The sequence below is a fragment of the Oppia nitens genome, unplaced genomic scaffold (assembly GCF_028296485.1).
Source record: "Oppia nitens isolate AA-2021 unplaced genomic scaffold, nextdenovo-longstitch-racon4-pilon3 scaffold30_pilon_pilon_pilon, whole genome shotgun sequence".
NCBI classification, from domain to species: Eukaryota; Metazoa; Arthropoda; class Arachnida; order Sarcoptiformes; family Oppiidae; genus Oppia; species Oppia nitens.
The window spans coordinates 140,001-157,500 of NW_026533211.1; the positions used below are offsets into that span (position 1 = coordinate 140,001).

The 17,500-nt window shown below is 34.8% G+C and overlaps 5 protein-coding genes and 1 pseudogene across 5 annotated transcripts in view; 3 read left to right on the top strand and 3 right to left on the bottom strand.

Annotated features, from left to right (window-relative positions):
• The window catches only part of LOC128956488 (zinc finger protein 555-like), a 3,882-nt gene extending 1,709 nt beyond the window's left edge, over nt 1–2,173 (top strand). Inside the window, exons 2-3 of the mRNA XM_054302207.1 lie at nt 1–1,789; nt 2,019–2,173. The exon at nt 1–1,789 is cut by the window's left edge and continues 211 nt beyond it. Coding sequence (XP_054158182.1) covers nt 1–1,789; nt 2,019–2,058 — 1,829 coding nt within the window. The 3' untranslated portion in view covers nt 2,059–2,173. The remainder of the gene's footprint in view (nt 1,790–2,018) is intronic.
• A 1,424-nt stretch (nt 2,174–3,597) lies between these two features.
• LOC128956549 (28S ribosomal protein S15, mitochondrial-like) lies at nt 3,598–5,142 on the top strand. The gene is made up of 5 exons (XM_054302270.1): nt 3,598–4,127; nt 4,201–4,249; nt 4,325–4,409; nt 4,517–4,578; nt 4,685–5,142. Exons 1-5 carry the CDS (start codon nt 3,766–3,768, stop codon nt 5,057–5,059), a joined length of 933 nt encoding a protein of 310 aa, XP_054158245.1. The 5' UTR covers nt 3,598–3,765; the 3' UTR covers nt 5,060–5,142.
• A 2,128-nt stretch (nt 5,143–7,270) lies between these two features.
• On the bottom strand, nt 7,271–11,000 carry LOC128956540 (polycomb protein SCMH1-like). Its single transcript, XM_054302260.1, has 4 exons — nt 9,478–11,000; nt 8,934–9,389; nt 7,730–8,880; nt 7,271–7,655 (listed from the first exon to the last, which is right to left on the bottom strand). The coding sequence occupies exons 1-4, from the start codon at nt 10,712–10,714 to the stop codon at nt 7,512–7,514; spliced, it is 2,988 nt and encodes a 995-aa protein (XP_054158235.1). The 5' UTR covers nt 10,715–11,000; the 3' UTR covers nt 7,271–7,511.
• Nucleotides 11,001–12,503: 1,503 nt separating this feature from the next.
• Nucleotides 12,504–14,170, bottom strand: LOC128956490 (uncharacterized). The gene is made up of 2 exons (XM_054302208.1): nt 13,039–14,170; nt 12,504–12,943 (listed from the first exon to the last, which is right to left on the bottom strand). The coding sequence occupies exons 1-2, from the start codon at nt 14,048–14,050 to the stop codon at nt 12,504–12,506; spliced, it is 1,452 nt and encodes a 483-aa protein (XP_054158183.1). The 5' UTR covers nt 14,051–14,170.
• Nucleotides 14,171–14,712: 542 nt separating this feature from the next.
• LOC128956554 (uncharacterized) lies at nt 14,713–15,731 on the top strand (annotated as a pseudogene).
• Nucleotides 15,732–16,642: 911 nt separating this feature from the next.
• Nucleotides 16,643–17,500, bottom strand: part of LOC128956543 (cyclin-dependent kinase 8-like) — a 2,236-nt gene continuing 1,378 nt past the window's right edge. Inside the window, exons 6-8 of the mRNA XM_054302265.1 lie at nt 17,353–17,500; nt 17,085–17,255; nt 16,643–16,975 (exon numbers count right to left, since the gene is read on the bottom strand). The exon at nt 17,353–17,500 is cut by the window's right edge and continues 256 nt beyond it. Of these exons, the coding sequence (XP_054158240.1) occupies nt 16,651–16,975; nt 17,085–17,255; nt 17,353–17,500 (644 nt within the window). The 3' untranslated portion in view covers nt 16,643–16,650. The remainder of the gene's footprint in view (nt 16,976–17,084; nt 17,256–17,352) is intronic.

The following is a 17,500-nucleotide window of genomic DNA, read 5'->3' on the forward strand; positions in this document are numbered from 1 at the left end:
AGCGAGTGAGACGCCAGTTGAGAGGTGTGTGCGCCGAACGGCACGAGTCGATAGTGAAAGACCTGAAAGTCGTCGTCCGTACGTCCAAAGTGGTGGACGACAGTGGATGTTGTTTTACCAATGAGGTCATCGACGACAACAGTGTCGGTGTCGTCGTCGTCGGCGGCAAAGTTGACAACAAATCGGATGACTTAACCGCCCGTAAAGACAATACACAAGTGCTGAACGAAGTTTCTACCGATGATGACGACGACGACGGCGGCGGCGGTGACGACGACTATCGACCACAAAGTGGTGGCGACGACGAGGACTCGGATGAAGGCGACGACGACAACAACAACAACAACAACAACACCAATGCTATCGTTACCGACGAGTCGTTATTGTCGTCGTCATTGGCGATGAAGAAGAAGACAAAAAGTGAAAGAACCGCCGCTGAAGACATGGCGTACGTCCAGTGGAAGTCCAGTTACGGCTCGACCTATGCTGAACGGCAAAAATTTTGGGACAACGAATTGGATGGCTTTATATGTCCCGAAACCGATTGCCGCAAACACTATCCGAATTATCGGGCGTTCAGCGAACACTTAGCGCGCGTTCATCCGTACAAATTGTACGCTTGCGACCAATCGGGTTGTGAAATGAGATTCAAACGTCTGATTAGTCTGAATCTACATCGACAACGAATTCATAAGATTAAGAGTCTATCGAAAAAACAGTGGCAAACATTTCAACGGAAGAGTGTTGTCTTTGTCGACAACAATATCGAAGTCAACGATAATAATAGCCAACAATTGAAGGATGAATTGGAAAAACATTTTGATTTCGGGTTCAACGCCTACGTGTGTCCGCACGAGTCGTGTGAGGGAACAAAAAACAACAGATGTTATCCAACGTATCGGCAATTCTACGAACACATGACTCGTTCGCATTCGACCGCGCGTTACACGTGCGACCAACCAGGCTGTCCACGAATTTATCGGCGACTGGATTCGCTGCGTAGACATCAGCGACGACACCTGTCGGGCGCTATACTTAAGACTGGTATGCCGTCGTCAACGGCGGTAAAGGAGAAGAAGAAAGAGTTTTCGGGTGGCGGAGAACGAGGTCCGATATGTCCGCTAAATGTTGAACAACGGCGCGAATGCTTTGATGCCGACAAACGTGTCTATCAGTGTCCGGAATCGACGTTCGGCTGCGGCCGACCCTACGATACAATGCATAAGTTTTACAAACATTTAATAACAGTTCATCCGTTACTACACTTTCGGTGCGATTACAGCGGAGGCGTAGCCGATGCTAACAACAAACGGTGTAATCGGTTATTCAAAACCAGACGCGAATATCGCTATCATATGGAATGGCATCAGTCGGGTGGTATCAATCAATTCAAGTGTAAAATAGACAACTGTCCACTAGTGTTTACCAGTACACCCAGATTATATAAGCACCGGCAAGCCGAACACGGTATGACCTACAAGTCGATGCAACGATACTTCTATCCCCAACAGTGTACATGGCCCGGATGCGATTATGTCCAGAAATATCACGGTGATCTTAACAAACATATGGGCGTTCATGTGGATGTACCGGCTATTCATCAGTGCGATTGGCCCGGTTGTGAGCGGGCATTTAAGCGACCCGAAAGTCTACGAATACATAAGCAAATGCATCAAAACGAACGACAGTATCCGTGCCATTGGCCAGAATGTGAACATCGGGCCAATCATAAGTCAGGACTGGCCAGTCATATACGTAAAGTGCATACTAAACGCTATATAAAAAAAATGTAAAATTTTTTTAATTATTTATTATATTTCTTTTAAAAAACAATTTAGTATAATATAAAAAAAAACTATTTATAAAAACTATTAATCAATAATATATATATATATATTTAAAAAAAATCAATTTGATATCCGTTTTGTTTTTATACATATTTAACTATCGGCTGATGATCGGCCACTATCGCGATTATCATCTTCGATGTCTACGTTCGGCACATTGTTTGCCATTAGTTCTTCATCTTCTGGTGGATACAATGCCAACAATTCTTGAATCGGACGGTCCAACCACTTGAAAACATTTGTTAGCAAATGATCGTTGAGTAGTATACAAAACAGACAATGTCTTAGTGTTTCCAACTGTGGTCTTAACTCTTGAAGAATAATCGGCGGACTAATTGTGTGAAAATAATAATAATAATAATTATAAATCATAAATAAGTTATTTGTTTTAATATTTACAATAAAAATATTATATATATATATAATTGATTAGTTACTTATTATCTATGGTCAACAAATCGGATGACAATTTTATTATGTTTTTAATACAATCATATATAGACCACTCTTGATTGCAGAGTCTTTTGCGCTCAGAAGTACTGTTGTCTCCGATTTGGCCACTTGTATGCGATGGCCCGGCTATTGCCGAAACGTTTTCTGTATAGTTGGCCATTGATGGAGACGACAATGTTTCGGTAGGAGTTATAGACCTAATAGATGCCATCATTGATGTATGTAATTGTCTTATTAATCCTCTAAATGGACGAAACACTAATCGAGCGATTGATCTCCGAATGCGACCAATAAATGGACGAAATATTCGAGAGATTGGTCTGTGAGATGGTGGCAGTGATGGTATGACTATCGGTCTGCTAACGACCGGCCCTTCAATATCTTCGGCATTAATTTCGTGCAATTCATTGGTGTCATCGGCGCCATCGCCGCCAACTTGTGACTCAACATATAATGTACCGATAGTTGCGGTTATAGCTGCGATCTCTTGTATTGGTATATATCTATTATTTTTTTTTTATGGACACAACCGGACGGAACAAATAACATAATAAATTAATGACAATTAATCGGAAAATATTTTTTTTTTAATAAACTTATTTTATTTACCCCTGGATTTCGTTGGTTTGCAGATATTGATTGAACTCATCGATGAATATATTTAAATAATATCGTAAATTTCTAAAACTTTCTGTAATATTAACATTATTTGTATTATCCATCACTTGATTAGACACCGATTGATCACAAATTGATTGTTTATTAATTAAATAACTTAAATGTTGTTTTTTAATAACTGTTTTATACAGTGATTGTACTGTTTTTTTCTGACTATCTATTGTTTGTCTCACTGTTGGTGAAGTAATACTGAATGAAATCATATTATATGTATCAATCATTTTAGTATTTTTTTAAAAAAAAAATAAATAATATATTTATATCAAAAAATTAATTTTTAAAAACTGTAAAATATAAATAAAATGTTTTTGATTATTAGGTATAAATAAATTTTAAATTATTATTATTATGTCAACAAAACTGTGCGCATGATATACAAAAAAAACTGTTTCATTATAAACAAAACCAAAACAATAATCGCCAGCCAATCTATTAAACAATTATTTAACTTTTTTGACACTACACTTAAATTACGTTATCATATTTATTACTATTAAGCTATTTGTGTAAGCAAAAATATGATAACGTAATTTAAGAGTAGTGTCAAAAAAAAAATTAAATAAATGTATCATAACGTAGAGGGCATTATTGTTTTGGTTTTGTTTATAATGAAACAGTTTTATACAGTGTGTGTACAGGTATTGATGATCACATGTGTTGTTAATATTTATTATTTTTGTGTTTTATTCTATCAATCAATTGGTTTGCAAATTGCAAACTATTTGTCAATCCATTGGATCAAATCAAGTGATTTTCATTGATTGTCTTCATATACATCACACACACAATGACTTTGAGATCAACTCTATCGGCCATACATTCACTACGCCATCAGTTGGTCATCGGCGGCAACAACAACAACATTATAGCCGCTGCTGCCGCCGCCGTAGTCAACAATCATCGGCTGCCGATGATGACCAACGACAACAACAACACAGGCGACTGTCCATTCCCACTGGCCATTAGTCGCCGATTTAGTCGTAGATACTATAAATTTTATAGCTGGCCAAACGATTTTTTACCGTTTTATTGGCAACGCCAAAAACGATTGCCCGGACATATCCGATCGGGTGATGCCGTCCAAGATATCGGCACTTGGGATAAGAAGGCACTGGTATTGGACGCCATGTATTGCAAAGAGCTTGAAAAGTATTTGACCAAACAGTTCGGTCGGTCGGTCGGCCTAACAGTTAGTTGTAATAATTGTCTGTCTGTTTTTCAGTGCACCCGAACCCGTCCGGCGACAGTTTACACTTGAGTTTGCCCGTCGGGTAACTATTACTACTACTAATTAGACTATATTAGATAATTACCATCAATTGATTTGATTTTTTTTTTAATTACAGAAAGATATTGTCGAATACCAGAAGTATCACATCATGAAAGTAATGCAACGAAATCCATGCGATACCATCTCACCGGAGGCCAGAAGTCAGTAGTAGTTGTAGTAGTAGTAGTAGTTTACATACCGTTCCCATACCATACCCAAGAATCTAATTAAACAATACATTTATATCTTATCTTATTTTTTTGTTTAGTTACCAATTACACTGTTAAGATACGTAACCTATTGCATCACTTCTACAAAGTGGACTGGTGGGTAAGTGTCCAGAGGGGTGGTTGGGTGATAGGAGTGGGACAGTCATATTAATATTGTATTTCAATTACCCCCCCCCCTACCCGATAACTGTCTGTTCGGTAAATAGGCGGCCCATTTGAAAGGCCACCAGAACGTAATGGTACAGAAACGGCGCCGTATGCTCAACGAACTATACTATACGGATAGAGAACGGTTCGAGTTTGTCACGAAAACCTTGAAGATCGACTATACGCCGCCACCGTTAGGCGAAATAGTGGTCAAACCTACCCGAAAGTCGACATTACGTCGACTAACGCGCGAATACTGCGAACGAATCAAAGACGACAAACTCGATGCCTATCACCAGAAACTGATTGCCGAACAGAAAGTTTACGAACAGAAAAAATCCGAAATCGACGACTGGATTAAAGATCAGGACAAGTATTTGGGTGTAACTGTTCCGCAGACACAACAACAACAACAAACAGTTGACACCAAATGATTGTATAGATGTTGGTGTTGTTGTTGTCATCAATTAACTAACTGTTAATATACTGTATATCTGATATCTGTTAGTCATTGATTATGTGGTAATTTAATCACAAATATAGTAATTAAAAAAAAATATAATTTAAAAAAATTCATAACTGATTTTTTATGGACTTATATATAATTTCATTTACCGGTAATCAATAATTATAATTACCGGTAATTTATAAACTACTTTGAAACATACAATTATTGTGGCGTCAAAATTGTGGACACTAAAAATAATTGATACCGGTTATTGAATTTGCAAATAAATAATAATAATAATAATTTCTATGATAATAAACCCCCACAAAAAAAAATTAGGTAAAACTTATTGAAAAAAATTACAGTAATTTTATAGTAAAATATATTTTGTTATAATAAAAAAAATTAGACGACAATTGAGACCAAAAGTTAAAGGGTTTTAATTGGCAATAAAATTTAAGATACAATTCAATAATAATATTATTAATAATGTTTTTATTATTTTTTTTATTATCACAAAAATACAAGGTATGTTGTCTCCAAATGTTTATTAAAAAGTTTTTAATTATTTATTTATTTTAAATAATAATAATAATGAAACTAATTTTAAAAAGAAAAATCAATTCAATAATAAAAACAGAAAAAAAAGAAAACTTATTGAAAATTAATTGAATTTATAATTTGTTTTTTTCTCTCGAAGATTTAGACAAAAATTAATAGTAATAATAAAATTATTGTTTTTTTTTGTAATTTTAATAACAACAAAAAAGTAAACATTTTCAATTTTTTTTGTGTGTGAAATGATGAAATTAAATTAAAAAAAGTTAATATAATTAAAACTTTGTAAACATTTTTGTTTGTTTTGTTTTATAATGAAAAAATTATATTTACTTTTTTTTAATCAAATATATAGATAATGACTTGTTGTTTGTTTTGTTAAATAATTTCATATTAATTATATTTATATATATATATATATCATATAAATTATTAATCAAATCAACAAAACAATTGTTTGTTTGTTTGTTTGTTTTATACAAATATATTTACAGCAACAAAATATAAATCATACATAACTAGAAAATTACAATTTGGTTTTATAATAATAATAATAATACAGTAATAATATACCTATCATTCAATACATTCATTATAATTCAAAAAAAATATTTTTTAGTTATTTTTTACTTCAAAAAATATGTGATTACTATTATATTTGTATTTAAAAAAATTTATAACTAAATTATAATATACTGTATATACCGTATACTATGTTATAAATGTTATCAATCACTCCTAATATGTGTGTTGCAGGCCGTGAAAGGGGAACGGTATGTTGTTTCAGGAAAGTGTGTATAAATTTAATATCTGAGTGCTGCTGTAAGTGCTATTAGTATTATTAGTTTATGTATTTTTTTAAATATATATATATATACCACAAAATATAGCATTTTTTTAATCAATAATTATTATATTTACAATTCAAACAAAACAAAAAATCATATAATATAATAAAAATTGCTAAACTTTTATCATTTTATCAACAAGTTTTATATATCAATTATATATATATATACCGTATATAATATATATTTGTCTTATTATTTTGTGTCAAAATAGATATTTTTTTGTTTGTTTTATTTAATAATAATCAATACAACAATTGAATCATTAGGTCCCTAACTAATTAAATAATTAGGTGGCATAGAGTTAACAATAATATATATATATATAAATGATGGTATGATTTATAATATGTGTTTCGAGTAGCGCGGGGGTGGGGTGGGAGGGGGTGACAGGTATTAATTACCGGTACGGATAATATATATACCAGTAATTACAATAATTGCATGAGTAGTGGTGATGATGTCGATTACGGCTAGAAAATAATAATAATTTTGTTGTTATCTCTAGAAATTTTTTAGATAAAATTTAAATCAACAAAAAAAACATTGGATGAATGATTGACAAAAAAAATATAATTATAAAAAATAACTAATTATTATTATTATTATTACTAAATTATCATCAATTATTTTTTAATTCTCTCAAATACAACGAAATAGCCTATAATAATAATAATAATAATTTTGTTTTTCGCGTATATAAATTATTAATTTATAAACAATAATTAAATTAAATGTTATTTTTTGAATTAATAAAAAAAATACTACTAATAATAATAAACAAATGGAGGTAAAGTAAGAGCGAGATAGAGGAGGTGGGCTATTAATAATCATTTTTTTAAAAAAAAATCTCTAAATTAATAATTTCACAAAAAAAATCATAACTATCCACAAAAATGAAAAACAATAACATACAGTATAATAACCATTACTACTAAAATAAAAATAACACAAAATTGCATTAAATTATTATCTCTTTTTTTGTTTGTTTTTGTTTTGTTATGTCTGGTCTCTCATCACATAATAATAATTTCAATGATAATTTGATAGACGTTTGTTGTTAGACTTGAGACGTTCAGTGATATTACATATTTTAAGGGCCGGACCTAACTTGAGGCCCATATACTTCATCATCATATCACTGTTCAATAGGAGGAATGCTTTGCCATCGATTTCCTAAAATTAATCGTAAAAAATAAATGTCAATGTTTACCGATAAAAATAAATAAATCAATCAAAAAACAACTCACATGTTTTCTAAACGTTTCGGCGTGCGATTCAAGCGACACATCAACTGTTATCAAGTGTCTGATTACGTCATCGATGGTCCAATCGGCTGGATTTGTCGACAACGGTGGCAGCGAAGCAGCCGCCGAAGGTATAGCCGGTATCGGTGTTATGGTCATTGAATGGGCGACTGATGCCGCTGCCAATGACGACGGTACCGGAGTCGATGGTGCAAACCGATGATGTTGTTGTTGATGCAGCTGCTGCTGTTGGTGATGGTTGTGGTGGTGCTGCTGCTGCTGCTGATGGTAGTGTGTTTGCGCTGCCGACGATCTCTTCAGCTGTTGCTGCTGCTGAGGCGATGGCGAACTACTAATCGATGATATGTCTGAACCCGACGACATCAACGATGTCGACATCAGTTTCGGCGATTTATTAGTAGTAGTATTATTATTATTAGTAGTAATAGTAGTAGTATTAGCGGTACTTCGGCTAAAACCACCACTACTTGCAGTACTATTCAAATCAGTGCTGGTATTTGTCGATGACTTGAAATTGTTATTATTATCATTAATAAGTGAACTGTTCCGGCGCTTCATAGATAATGATGACGCCGTCGTCGTCGTCGTCGATGACGACGACTGAGTGCCGATTGTCTGTGTCTCAGACGATTGGACAGCTTTGGGTTCGGTTTTGACGGTCGCAACCGATAAAGTATTTTTGGTCTTTTGGTTGCTTTCATACAACTCGGGCTTAACTTTTGTCCCGTTATTAGTATTATTATTATTAACTAAATTATTACTATTACTATTTGTCAAACAATTATCACATTTTCCTGTCTCGAGTTTCCTGATGGACAACAGGTTCGGACAGCATTTGAGATCCTCTAACAGTTGTTGAAGATATGACCAAAATGTTGACTCCCGACTCAGATGGGGCATCTTTCGGAAGCTGGTACGGCCGCCGATTTTGGCCGTAACAACTAGCCGCCCGTTACCCGGCCTAACCAGATTGAAAGCTGTTCGCAGATCGCTGGCCGAATTGACAAAAGCCTGGACAGTGTCCTGCAAGGTCTTGTTAAGTGATCCCGGACCAAACGCTTCGGGCAAACGTTTTACCGATTGTAGGCTCAGGTATGGACCGCAATGGCACAAACGGTTCACATAAACACAAACTGAAATACATTAATGAAATATACGCTATGAAACTAAGGAGTTGTTTACTAACCGGGTGAACACTGTCTCGGACTCAGTGCAGGTTTATTAGGAGTCAACTGTCCCACCGGCGATGATGAAGACATTGATGAGTTGGCTTTGGTGGTGGTGTTGGCGACGGCGGCAGAGCCGTTGCCCAGAGAGGAGGTATCAATTCGTAGTTCATCTTTAAAGCCGTTAGTTGTCCTCGTCGTATGTGTAGCGGTATTATTAGTATTAGTAGTCGTATTCGATGATTTGGACACCGATTGTTGGCCAATATTAGTGCTTGCGTTTCGGGTATTTAACTGATGTGTCGGCGGCGTTGCGCCGCTGGCCTGAGTGCCGGCCGACGCTGTACTGGTTCTAGTATTCGGATGACTTGCATTCACTTTGTTTGTGTTTAACGACCCGTTTTCCGATACCTTTTGATCGGAATTTGTATTGTTGTTCGTGGCCTGAGTTTTAGCCTTTTTGGTCACCGGTTGCACTGTTGGGCCGATAAAAATAAATACTTAGTTACATAACAGTACTAACCAAACAAACAAAAAACAAATTAAACACAACAATAGACATACCTTTCCCTTTAGACCCGGGCGGCTGTAGCGGGTGTCCGCTGCGCTGACACCAGCCGACCGGGAATATGTCGCGCGAATCATAGCGACACCAGTAGTCGAACGCACCCTTCCAGCCGTCGAACGTTACGAAAATGTTGTCCCCGTCCACTTCGCCGACAGTGGCCGGACATATCAATCGGGGATTTTTCTTGTCCACGGCTTCCAACTTCATATCGACTTCAAACTTATTGCTTTTCGGCGCCCTAGGAGTCGGCTTGAATACCTTGTCGGGTGCAATGTCGGCGTCGGTCAATATCTGGCACAGGAATGTCGGCCAATGAGAAGGATTTTTGCGAAAACCGAGCGGCGGCTGAAGCAAACCGTCAGACTTCTCGCAGGTGCCGATCGGCGCAATCGACTCCGAGTCGACTAATTCCCAGAAGTCGTTCGAATTATCTGATCCGTCCAGCCTGAGCTGCAAACGTGGACCAATAAAGTGGACAACAGTGGCCACACATGTACTGGTCGGATTGCGGGGATCCAGTGCCTCAAGTTTTTGGTTAATCTTGAATTCGTTGGTCGGCGGATTCGAGTGCTGTTTAAAACAATCGGCGGGTGCGGGTCGGCCGCCTTCGTCTTCCAAGTACTGATTCCAGTCGAACTGGTCGAACAGTTCGTACTGAAAACTCGGACCAGTTGTCAAACGTTTTTGGCTGACACGCGGCGGCTTATATAACCTCATGGTCGCCGGCGACAGACCGGTACCGATATGATGGGCAGCGACTGCCGGACTGGTAGTGGTGGCCATACTGTTAACACTATTGCATGAGTTTGTATTGTTGTTGTTGTTGTTGATCATATTGGTCTCGACGGTGGCCATCATCACTGAGGCCGGTGACGACGCGGGCGTCAAATTGTTATTACTATTAGTAGTTGACATTTGTTGCTGATCTGTCCTCTGCTGAGATGTCGCCGATGACGAGTTAACATTGGCAACAACAACGGCTAACGGCGAACTGCCGGCGGCGGCGGGCAATGTGGTGGTCATCGACAGTGTCGACGATAGACTTTTCTTCAGTTTTTGATTTTCTTTCACGTGATGTTTCTGAAGACATTCGGCCGAACAAAAATCACGTGTTAATGTCAGTTGATGGCCGTCGAGTAGCGGCGGCGGCGGCTGTGAATCGGTAGCCGACAAATCGCTTGCGGGCGACAGCACTGGTATGACGCGGGAACAGTAGGTGCATGTGTTATGCATGACCTGTTGGGTAAACCTAAACACCTAACCATCCATCCAAAAGAGTCCTCTCCCTGTCCTCACACCCGTCGCTTAACACTGTGTTTATGATTAACACTGGGTTTCGGTTTCGGGAATAACAATAACAATAGTATCGGTAATAATAATAATATTATTTATTTATTATTATTATTATTATTATTCACTCAATATTATACATACATATAGTGTTTATTTTAATGCAATCATAACATAACACACATAACAAACCCACCATTTTTCTGGCCATAAATTACACCTCAAAAAAATATATGAAACCATTTAATAATAGCTAATATACTAGTAATACACAAAACAATTGCGTTAAACAAATACAGTAATACTATATATATATTAAATATTTAGTATTACGTGAATATTATAATGTGTGTCATATACTGTAGTATGACATCAATAATAATAATAATAATAATTTTTTATAAGTTAAACAATGCATATATAAAATGTCATACAATTATTTTTTTTTTGGTTGAATAAAAATAATGATTTGACTGTATATTTAATAGTGTATGTAATCATATAGTATTGTATATACAGTCTAAGCTAGTTAATAGTAGTTTGACAAGTTTTATGTATATATATATATATATATATATATATATATACATGTATATTATTTGATAACTTAAATTTAAGTTTTTTTTTAAATAATTAAATATATAAAATAATATATATTTATTTTTTTAAAACAAAATTAAACTAGTTAAATTTAATTTGATAATTATTATAAACATAATTTATTAATTTTCATCAACAACAACAATAAAAATGATCTTGAACAAAGTTGTCAAAAAAATAAATTATTATTATTATTATTATACAGCAATCTATTGATAATTTTGTGTACTATATTAGATATAGTTTATACAGTACTATATAAATTAGTTCATTATAGATTCAAGCACATTTTTATATATATATATATATATATATATAATTATACTATATAGGGTATTATATTATAATAATAATTTTATTATGGTGATCCAATGAGATTACATGTATAATACTGTATATATACATATAATATTTTTTAATAAGCCAATGGGGGGGGGGCCCAATGGTATTGAATACATATTTTTTTGAAATATCGGTATCCCATTCATCACTTGTAGTTTTTTTTTCTCTCTCCCTCTCCCTTCACATAACTGTCCTCTTTTTCTTTCACTTTAAAATACATGTGTTTAGTTGGGAGGGAGAGGGGAGGAGGACATTGGTGACAGTTTAGTAGTGTTTCGATGACAATGTAATACTAAATAATTTATTTATATGCAGAATATATTACATTCAAAACTTTATCAAAAAATTATTTTTTTGACAATTCAATTATGTTGATACATTATCAAGCTTAATTTTAAAATTAGTTAAAGTACAAAATTATATATATGATATATTAATATATATACTGTAACTAACTCTAAGATTTAAAATAGTAATTGAATTAATTAATTAATTAAACACCGAAAGTAAATATTTATTAAACATTTAATAAATTTTATATAATATTCCCGTTTGTAATAATAGATTTTTAAAAAAATTAATTTTTATTATTTAATTCAATATAATTTATATCTATACTATATAATAATAACCTCGGTCAATTTTTAAAATATTTATTTATTTTATGATAATAAATTTTTACATAATGACTAACAAATTAGTATTGTAATTTACATTTAATAATAAAAATTATAAATAATACATTATATTAAATGCATAATTGAAAAAATTATTAAAAAAAATAAGTATATTAACCATTAGTGTCACTATTATTATTATTACTATTATTAGTATCGCTAGTAGTAGTAGTAGTAGTAGTAGTAGTAGTAGTAGTAGTAGTAGTAGTAGAGGTTAAGGCATCTAGCGGTCGCTGAGGAGGACAGGTAGGCGGCGGCGGTAACGGTACCTTCAAGTTTAATCGGTCGAGTGTCCATTGAAAATAATCGGGTAGTTTCGGACACTGGATAACCAAATTTTGTTTTTCATTTTGTTTTCGACTCAAATACATGGGTAGTTCCAATTGGTTATGGTGTATAAGCACCGGTATCTGACCATTGGCACTGACCGACAACTGTCGGCACAGTTTCTCAGACAATGGTTCCACAGTGTCAAAGAAGTTTACCTGTTTGTGACTGATGGCAGTGGACATTCCCAGTACGTGCTTGACTTGATGGGCGAAACGAGTGTCACCTTTCAAAAAAAACAATAAATAAAAATTAGGAGTTCCCCTTTATTAACAGGTAATTATCGGCCATTATTTTCTATTGTCTATTAGTAGGACATACCTAAAACAAACGATGCCTTATTGGCCAAATAGCAACTAATAAAACCATATTTTAGTACATTGGTGGCCAATTCGACGGCTCCTACGCCCAATGATTTGTTAATGTCGACTGTCCTCAGTTCGACCAGTGCCGGCTTGACTWCCATACCATCAGATTGCGGWTCRTGACGKCGGCGCATAGAGTTAGTCAACTGTGCAGCCGATATAATTGTCGGGTGTTTGTGATCGCCCAGTTCATCGAGTTCGACCAGTTTGATGCCTACCCGTTCCCGAAACGTTTTGCCACCGTTGCTGACTGTTGGCCAGCCGCTGGTAAYACATAGGAATCGCATGGCCGGCGCCTCCATGGAAGTCGATCGGCGTAACGCTCGCTGAGCCCGATTGACAGTCATKTCGTCGGTGGCCAACAATACAATGCCCGACATATTCCGGTCGATRGTCTTAACGAAGTTCAACTTTTTGCAGTCCAATAGTTGTYTCAACAGATCTAACGCATCGGTCAGACAATAGTTTGGCGAACCTTTTACTTGAATGTCCAACTCATGGCGTCCGGACTTATTGGTCACATTGGCTCCGYTGACGCGATGTATGCCGACACCCCACGGCTTGTCGATGGCCAACAAATGGCCGTCAAAGTARACAATATTTTCGTAGATACTGCGGGCAAACTCTAGGCTCGATGTCCACGGAAACATKCGGTCGTAAGGAGTAATGATTGGCGGCGGTGACCGCTGCTGCTGCTGCTGGCCGTGTGTGGGACGGTTTCGGCGATGATCATTATTGGTGTCCATTGACGRTGGTATCCTCCGACCGACAKGATCAACATTRTWGTGATAGTATCTTCGCTGATTGTGATGGCAGCATTGGTGTCTATGATGATGATGATGATGACAATTGATGGCCACTAATTGATGACACCGATTGGTGGCCGCCGCCGCCGCCGCGACAGTCGAAAAGCATAGCCGCGAACTGTTGGCCACTTTAATAGCGGCGGAAAAACACTTTTTCATCATCAGGTTTCTCAATGTGTATCTCAATTGAATTGATTCAATCAATCAATCAATTGATGGATCAATTGATTTGGTGATCATTTTCCTAAACACTAAACACATGTGTATTATATTTACATTCAAAATATTATGTATTAAAAAAAATCATATCAAAAAACTTCACACACACATAAAGCGTTACGATATATATATACTGTATATTTTAAGTATACWTTATTTTTATGTAAACCCCCCGACCCCTTTTTAGAAAAACTATCACATAGTTTTTCATACTATTTGTATAGCACTGTACCTMTATATATTGTATATTACTATTATAAATGTGTGTGTAACGTTGTTTATGTATGGGTGCAAAACATATTTGTTGTTATTGTTTTGTTTTGTTGTATACAACCATTGATTAACTATAAAACATAATTATTAACTAATATTATTACTATTACTGGTTGTTATACTAACTAATTATTATTATTATTATTATTATTATTATAACCAAATCAATTGGTAAGTGTTTTTTTTTAATTACTCATTAGCCCGCCCCATACCCACCCCCACTCTCCCCGATATAACCCCCGACAAACATGAGGCCAATATTGATTTATATATATATCACAATATAATTGTTTTGTTTTTGTTTGACTCCCGATTTCCGCAATGATGACCAGCATTATTGACACCAACAACAACATGTCGAGTGAATTCGGATGGCACGGCAAACCCCAGTATCACGAAAGTCCCGAAGAGGTTGACCGAGTGAGACGGCGGGCCGAATTCGCCAGCGATTGAAAGCCGAATACAATCGGCTTAACTATAATCCGTACAAAGCGGCCGCACACGTGGAAATTGTATGTATTTTTAACGGCCAGTGACCAGTGATACTAACCACACACACACATACACACGTACCCGTCAATTACTGGCCATCATATAATAGGAGTCGATATATATAAATCCTGTTTTATTAGTAGTGTTTTGTTGTTGAGTTGTACCGACCAACAAAATAACAAGTGGCCATTCCCGCCGCTACGGGGCCAGTATACTGGTCAGCAACGGGCAGTGTTATTTGTGGCTACGGGTGTTTAGTGTGTGTGTGTATTAGTCTAACGGTTGTATGTGTAATATATTGTATAATTATATATATATATTTCTATTATTATTATTATTATTACCCGCACACACACATACCATTAGTTGGATCCGGCTGTCCAACGATTCATGGCCATGCGGGCCACCTATTTTCAATACTGGAAGCCCACTTGGGGCAGCTTTGCCATGTTTATGTCGACCTGTATACTACCAATCTGGGCGTATGGCTATTATGTCAAACACACACACGTATGTTTTCACCCCCAACCATACCGGGGTTATAATGGATATTAAATTATCGGACAATTAATTTTTTGTTTGTTTTGTTTTTTTTTTAGATAAATTTCGACAAAAAGTGTCGAACAGGAGAGATACGTATTGAGCAACGATGGTCCTGTCGTAATGCCTAACTAACGGTGCGGTTACCCGATAATACCGGTTACCCACACATAATAGACATGATATTACTGTATTTACTGTAGTAGTAGTAGTGTTTTATTTTAATTGAATGAAAATTTATTAAAAAAAATATTATATTATTGTTTAATTAAGGGATCGACTGTATTTTGTTATTATTATTATTATTAATAAATTTGTAAATTAGACATTTAAACAATTATATATTATATTGAATAAATAATAATTAGTGAATAAAAATAATTAAATTTACGTTAATTTTAAGTTTTTATTTTTAATAATTATCTCAATAATAAAAAATATTAAATACAATATTTTTTAAAAATTTAAAATTAAATACAAATAATTTATATTATTATTATTTATTTGTCATTTACTAATTTGTGTATATAAATTATTTGTGTGGCTATGATTAGCAGCACATTTACGGTAAATTAATTGTCAATAAAAATATATAAATAAATATACTGTATTGTATAGACAATACACTAAATACAATAATTCTACTAGGTAAGTAATAATAATAATAATAATAATAATAATAAATTAATTAATCATTACTGTAATAGTTGACTTAAAAATACACTAATAATTATTATTTAAAAAATAAATAAATATAGACTAACAAAAAAAAACTATTACAATAATAAATTTGTTGTCAAATTTATAATAATAATTAATGGCTAAATTAATTATTACTATTATTATTATTATAAATTAGTTAAACACTTAAAAAGCTATAATATATTTAAAAAAAACAAATATAAAGATAACAAATAAACAAAAAAATTAAGAGAGAAAATTTGTTGTAAACATTTTTTTTTAGAATTTAGACATTGATTTTTTCTTTAAAAAAAATTTGGTGGATAATAATTCCCGTAAATATTCAATAATATATTCTATATATATTTATATATTCACATTATGAATATAAATATTACAGTATAATACATAAATACTATACAATGAGTATATCATTCCTATTATTTTTATTTTATTTTTTTTTAGAGGAACGGTATGTTTTATCATCAATTATTTTCTGTATATAATCACACAAATAACTAACGGTTCCCTACCCACCCACCCTCACTCACTCTCCCTTAATACCGTTGCGCATAGTTTTGATTCATTGGTTGATTATTGCCAAACATACTGTTCTGGTTGGGCATACCGTGCGCTGCCGATCCCGAGCCTGACGTTACCGGCGGCATTGCCTGACCGCCTATACCGCTCATACGGACCCGTTTGGCGGCCGACTGATTATGATTGTTGTTGTCGTGGTTCTGGTTGTTATTCTGTTGCTGCTGTTGTTGTTGTTGTTGCTGTTGTTGTTGTTGTTTATTGTTTGTATCGGTTTTGTCTTCATTGTCGTCGTCGGTAAGGAACTCTCGTTTCGGGTACGGTATGGGACAGCCATGAAAAACACTGTATGTGTGTGTGTATGTTAGGTAAAGTAGATTTTGTTTAAACTTTTTTTTAAGAAAAACTACCGATACCTTCAAAACAATTAATAATAATAATAATGAATACTAACTCTTGTGTGGGTAACGGATCCTCTTGGAAGTACGTGTCCTGCATTGCCGTTCCCGATGTTAGTCGTTTGGTTGGATCCATAAGCAACAGTTTCTGCAATAGTTGATAGGCTTTCGAGTCCTGTTTGACTTTATGCTTCTCCATGTATTTGCCCAGTGAACAGCTCTGGTAGCTATTTAGGACAACAAAAAAAGAKKGATTAAATAATCGGTAGTGAGAACCGGTAGCCGATATCTATCAATTAGTAGGCGATTTCAATTSAAAATTACTTGTTGCGCTTGAAATCCTTAACCAGTGTGGGATGTTCGGGCATTTTCCTAATATCATCCCAGTCCTTTTCCAATGGAAAACCCATTACACTGAATATCCTGTCCAGTTGGTCGTGATGGTAGGGATTGGAAGTTTTAATGTCCTCCT

Bases quoted from the DNA above. Each gene is read 5' to 3' on its own strand.
- LOC128956549 (XM_054302270.1), top strand. From the start codon at position 3,766: ATGACTTTGAGATCAACTCTATCGGCCATACATTCACTACGCCATCAG. The intron at 4,128-4,200 runs GTATTTGACCAA...TCTGTTTTTCAG, and splicing joins TATTGCAAAGAGCTTGAAAA to TGCACCCGAACCCGTCCGGC. The intron at 4,579-4,684 runs GTAAGTGTCCAG...TTCGGTAAATAG, and splicing joins TCTACAAAGTGGACTGGTGG to GCGGCCCATTTGAAAGGCCA.
- LOC128956540 (XM_054302260.1), bottom strand. From the start codon at position 10,714: ATGCATAACACATGCACCTACTGTTCCCGCGTCATACCAGTGCTGTCG. The intron at 9,390-9,477 runs GTATGTCTATTG...TCGGCCCAACAG, and splicing joins GCCCGGGTCTAAAGGGAAAG to TGCAACCGGTGACCAAAAAG. The intron at 7,656-7,729 runs GTGAGTTGTTTT...GATTAATTTTAG, and splicing joins CCGAAACGTTTAGAAAACAT to GAAATCGATGGCAAAGCATT.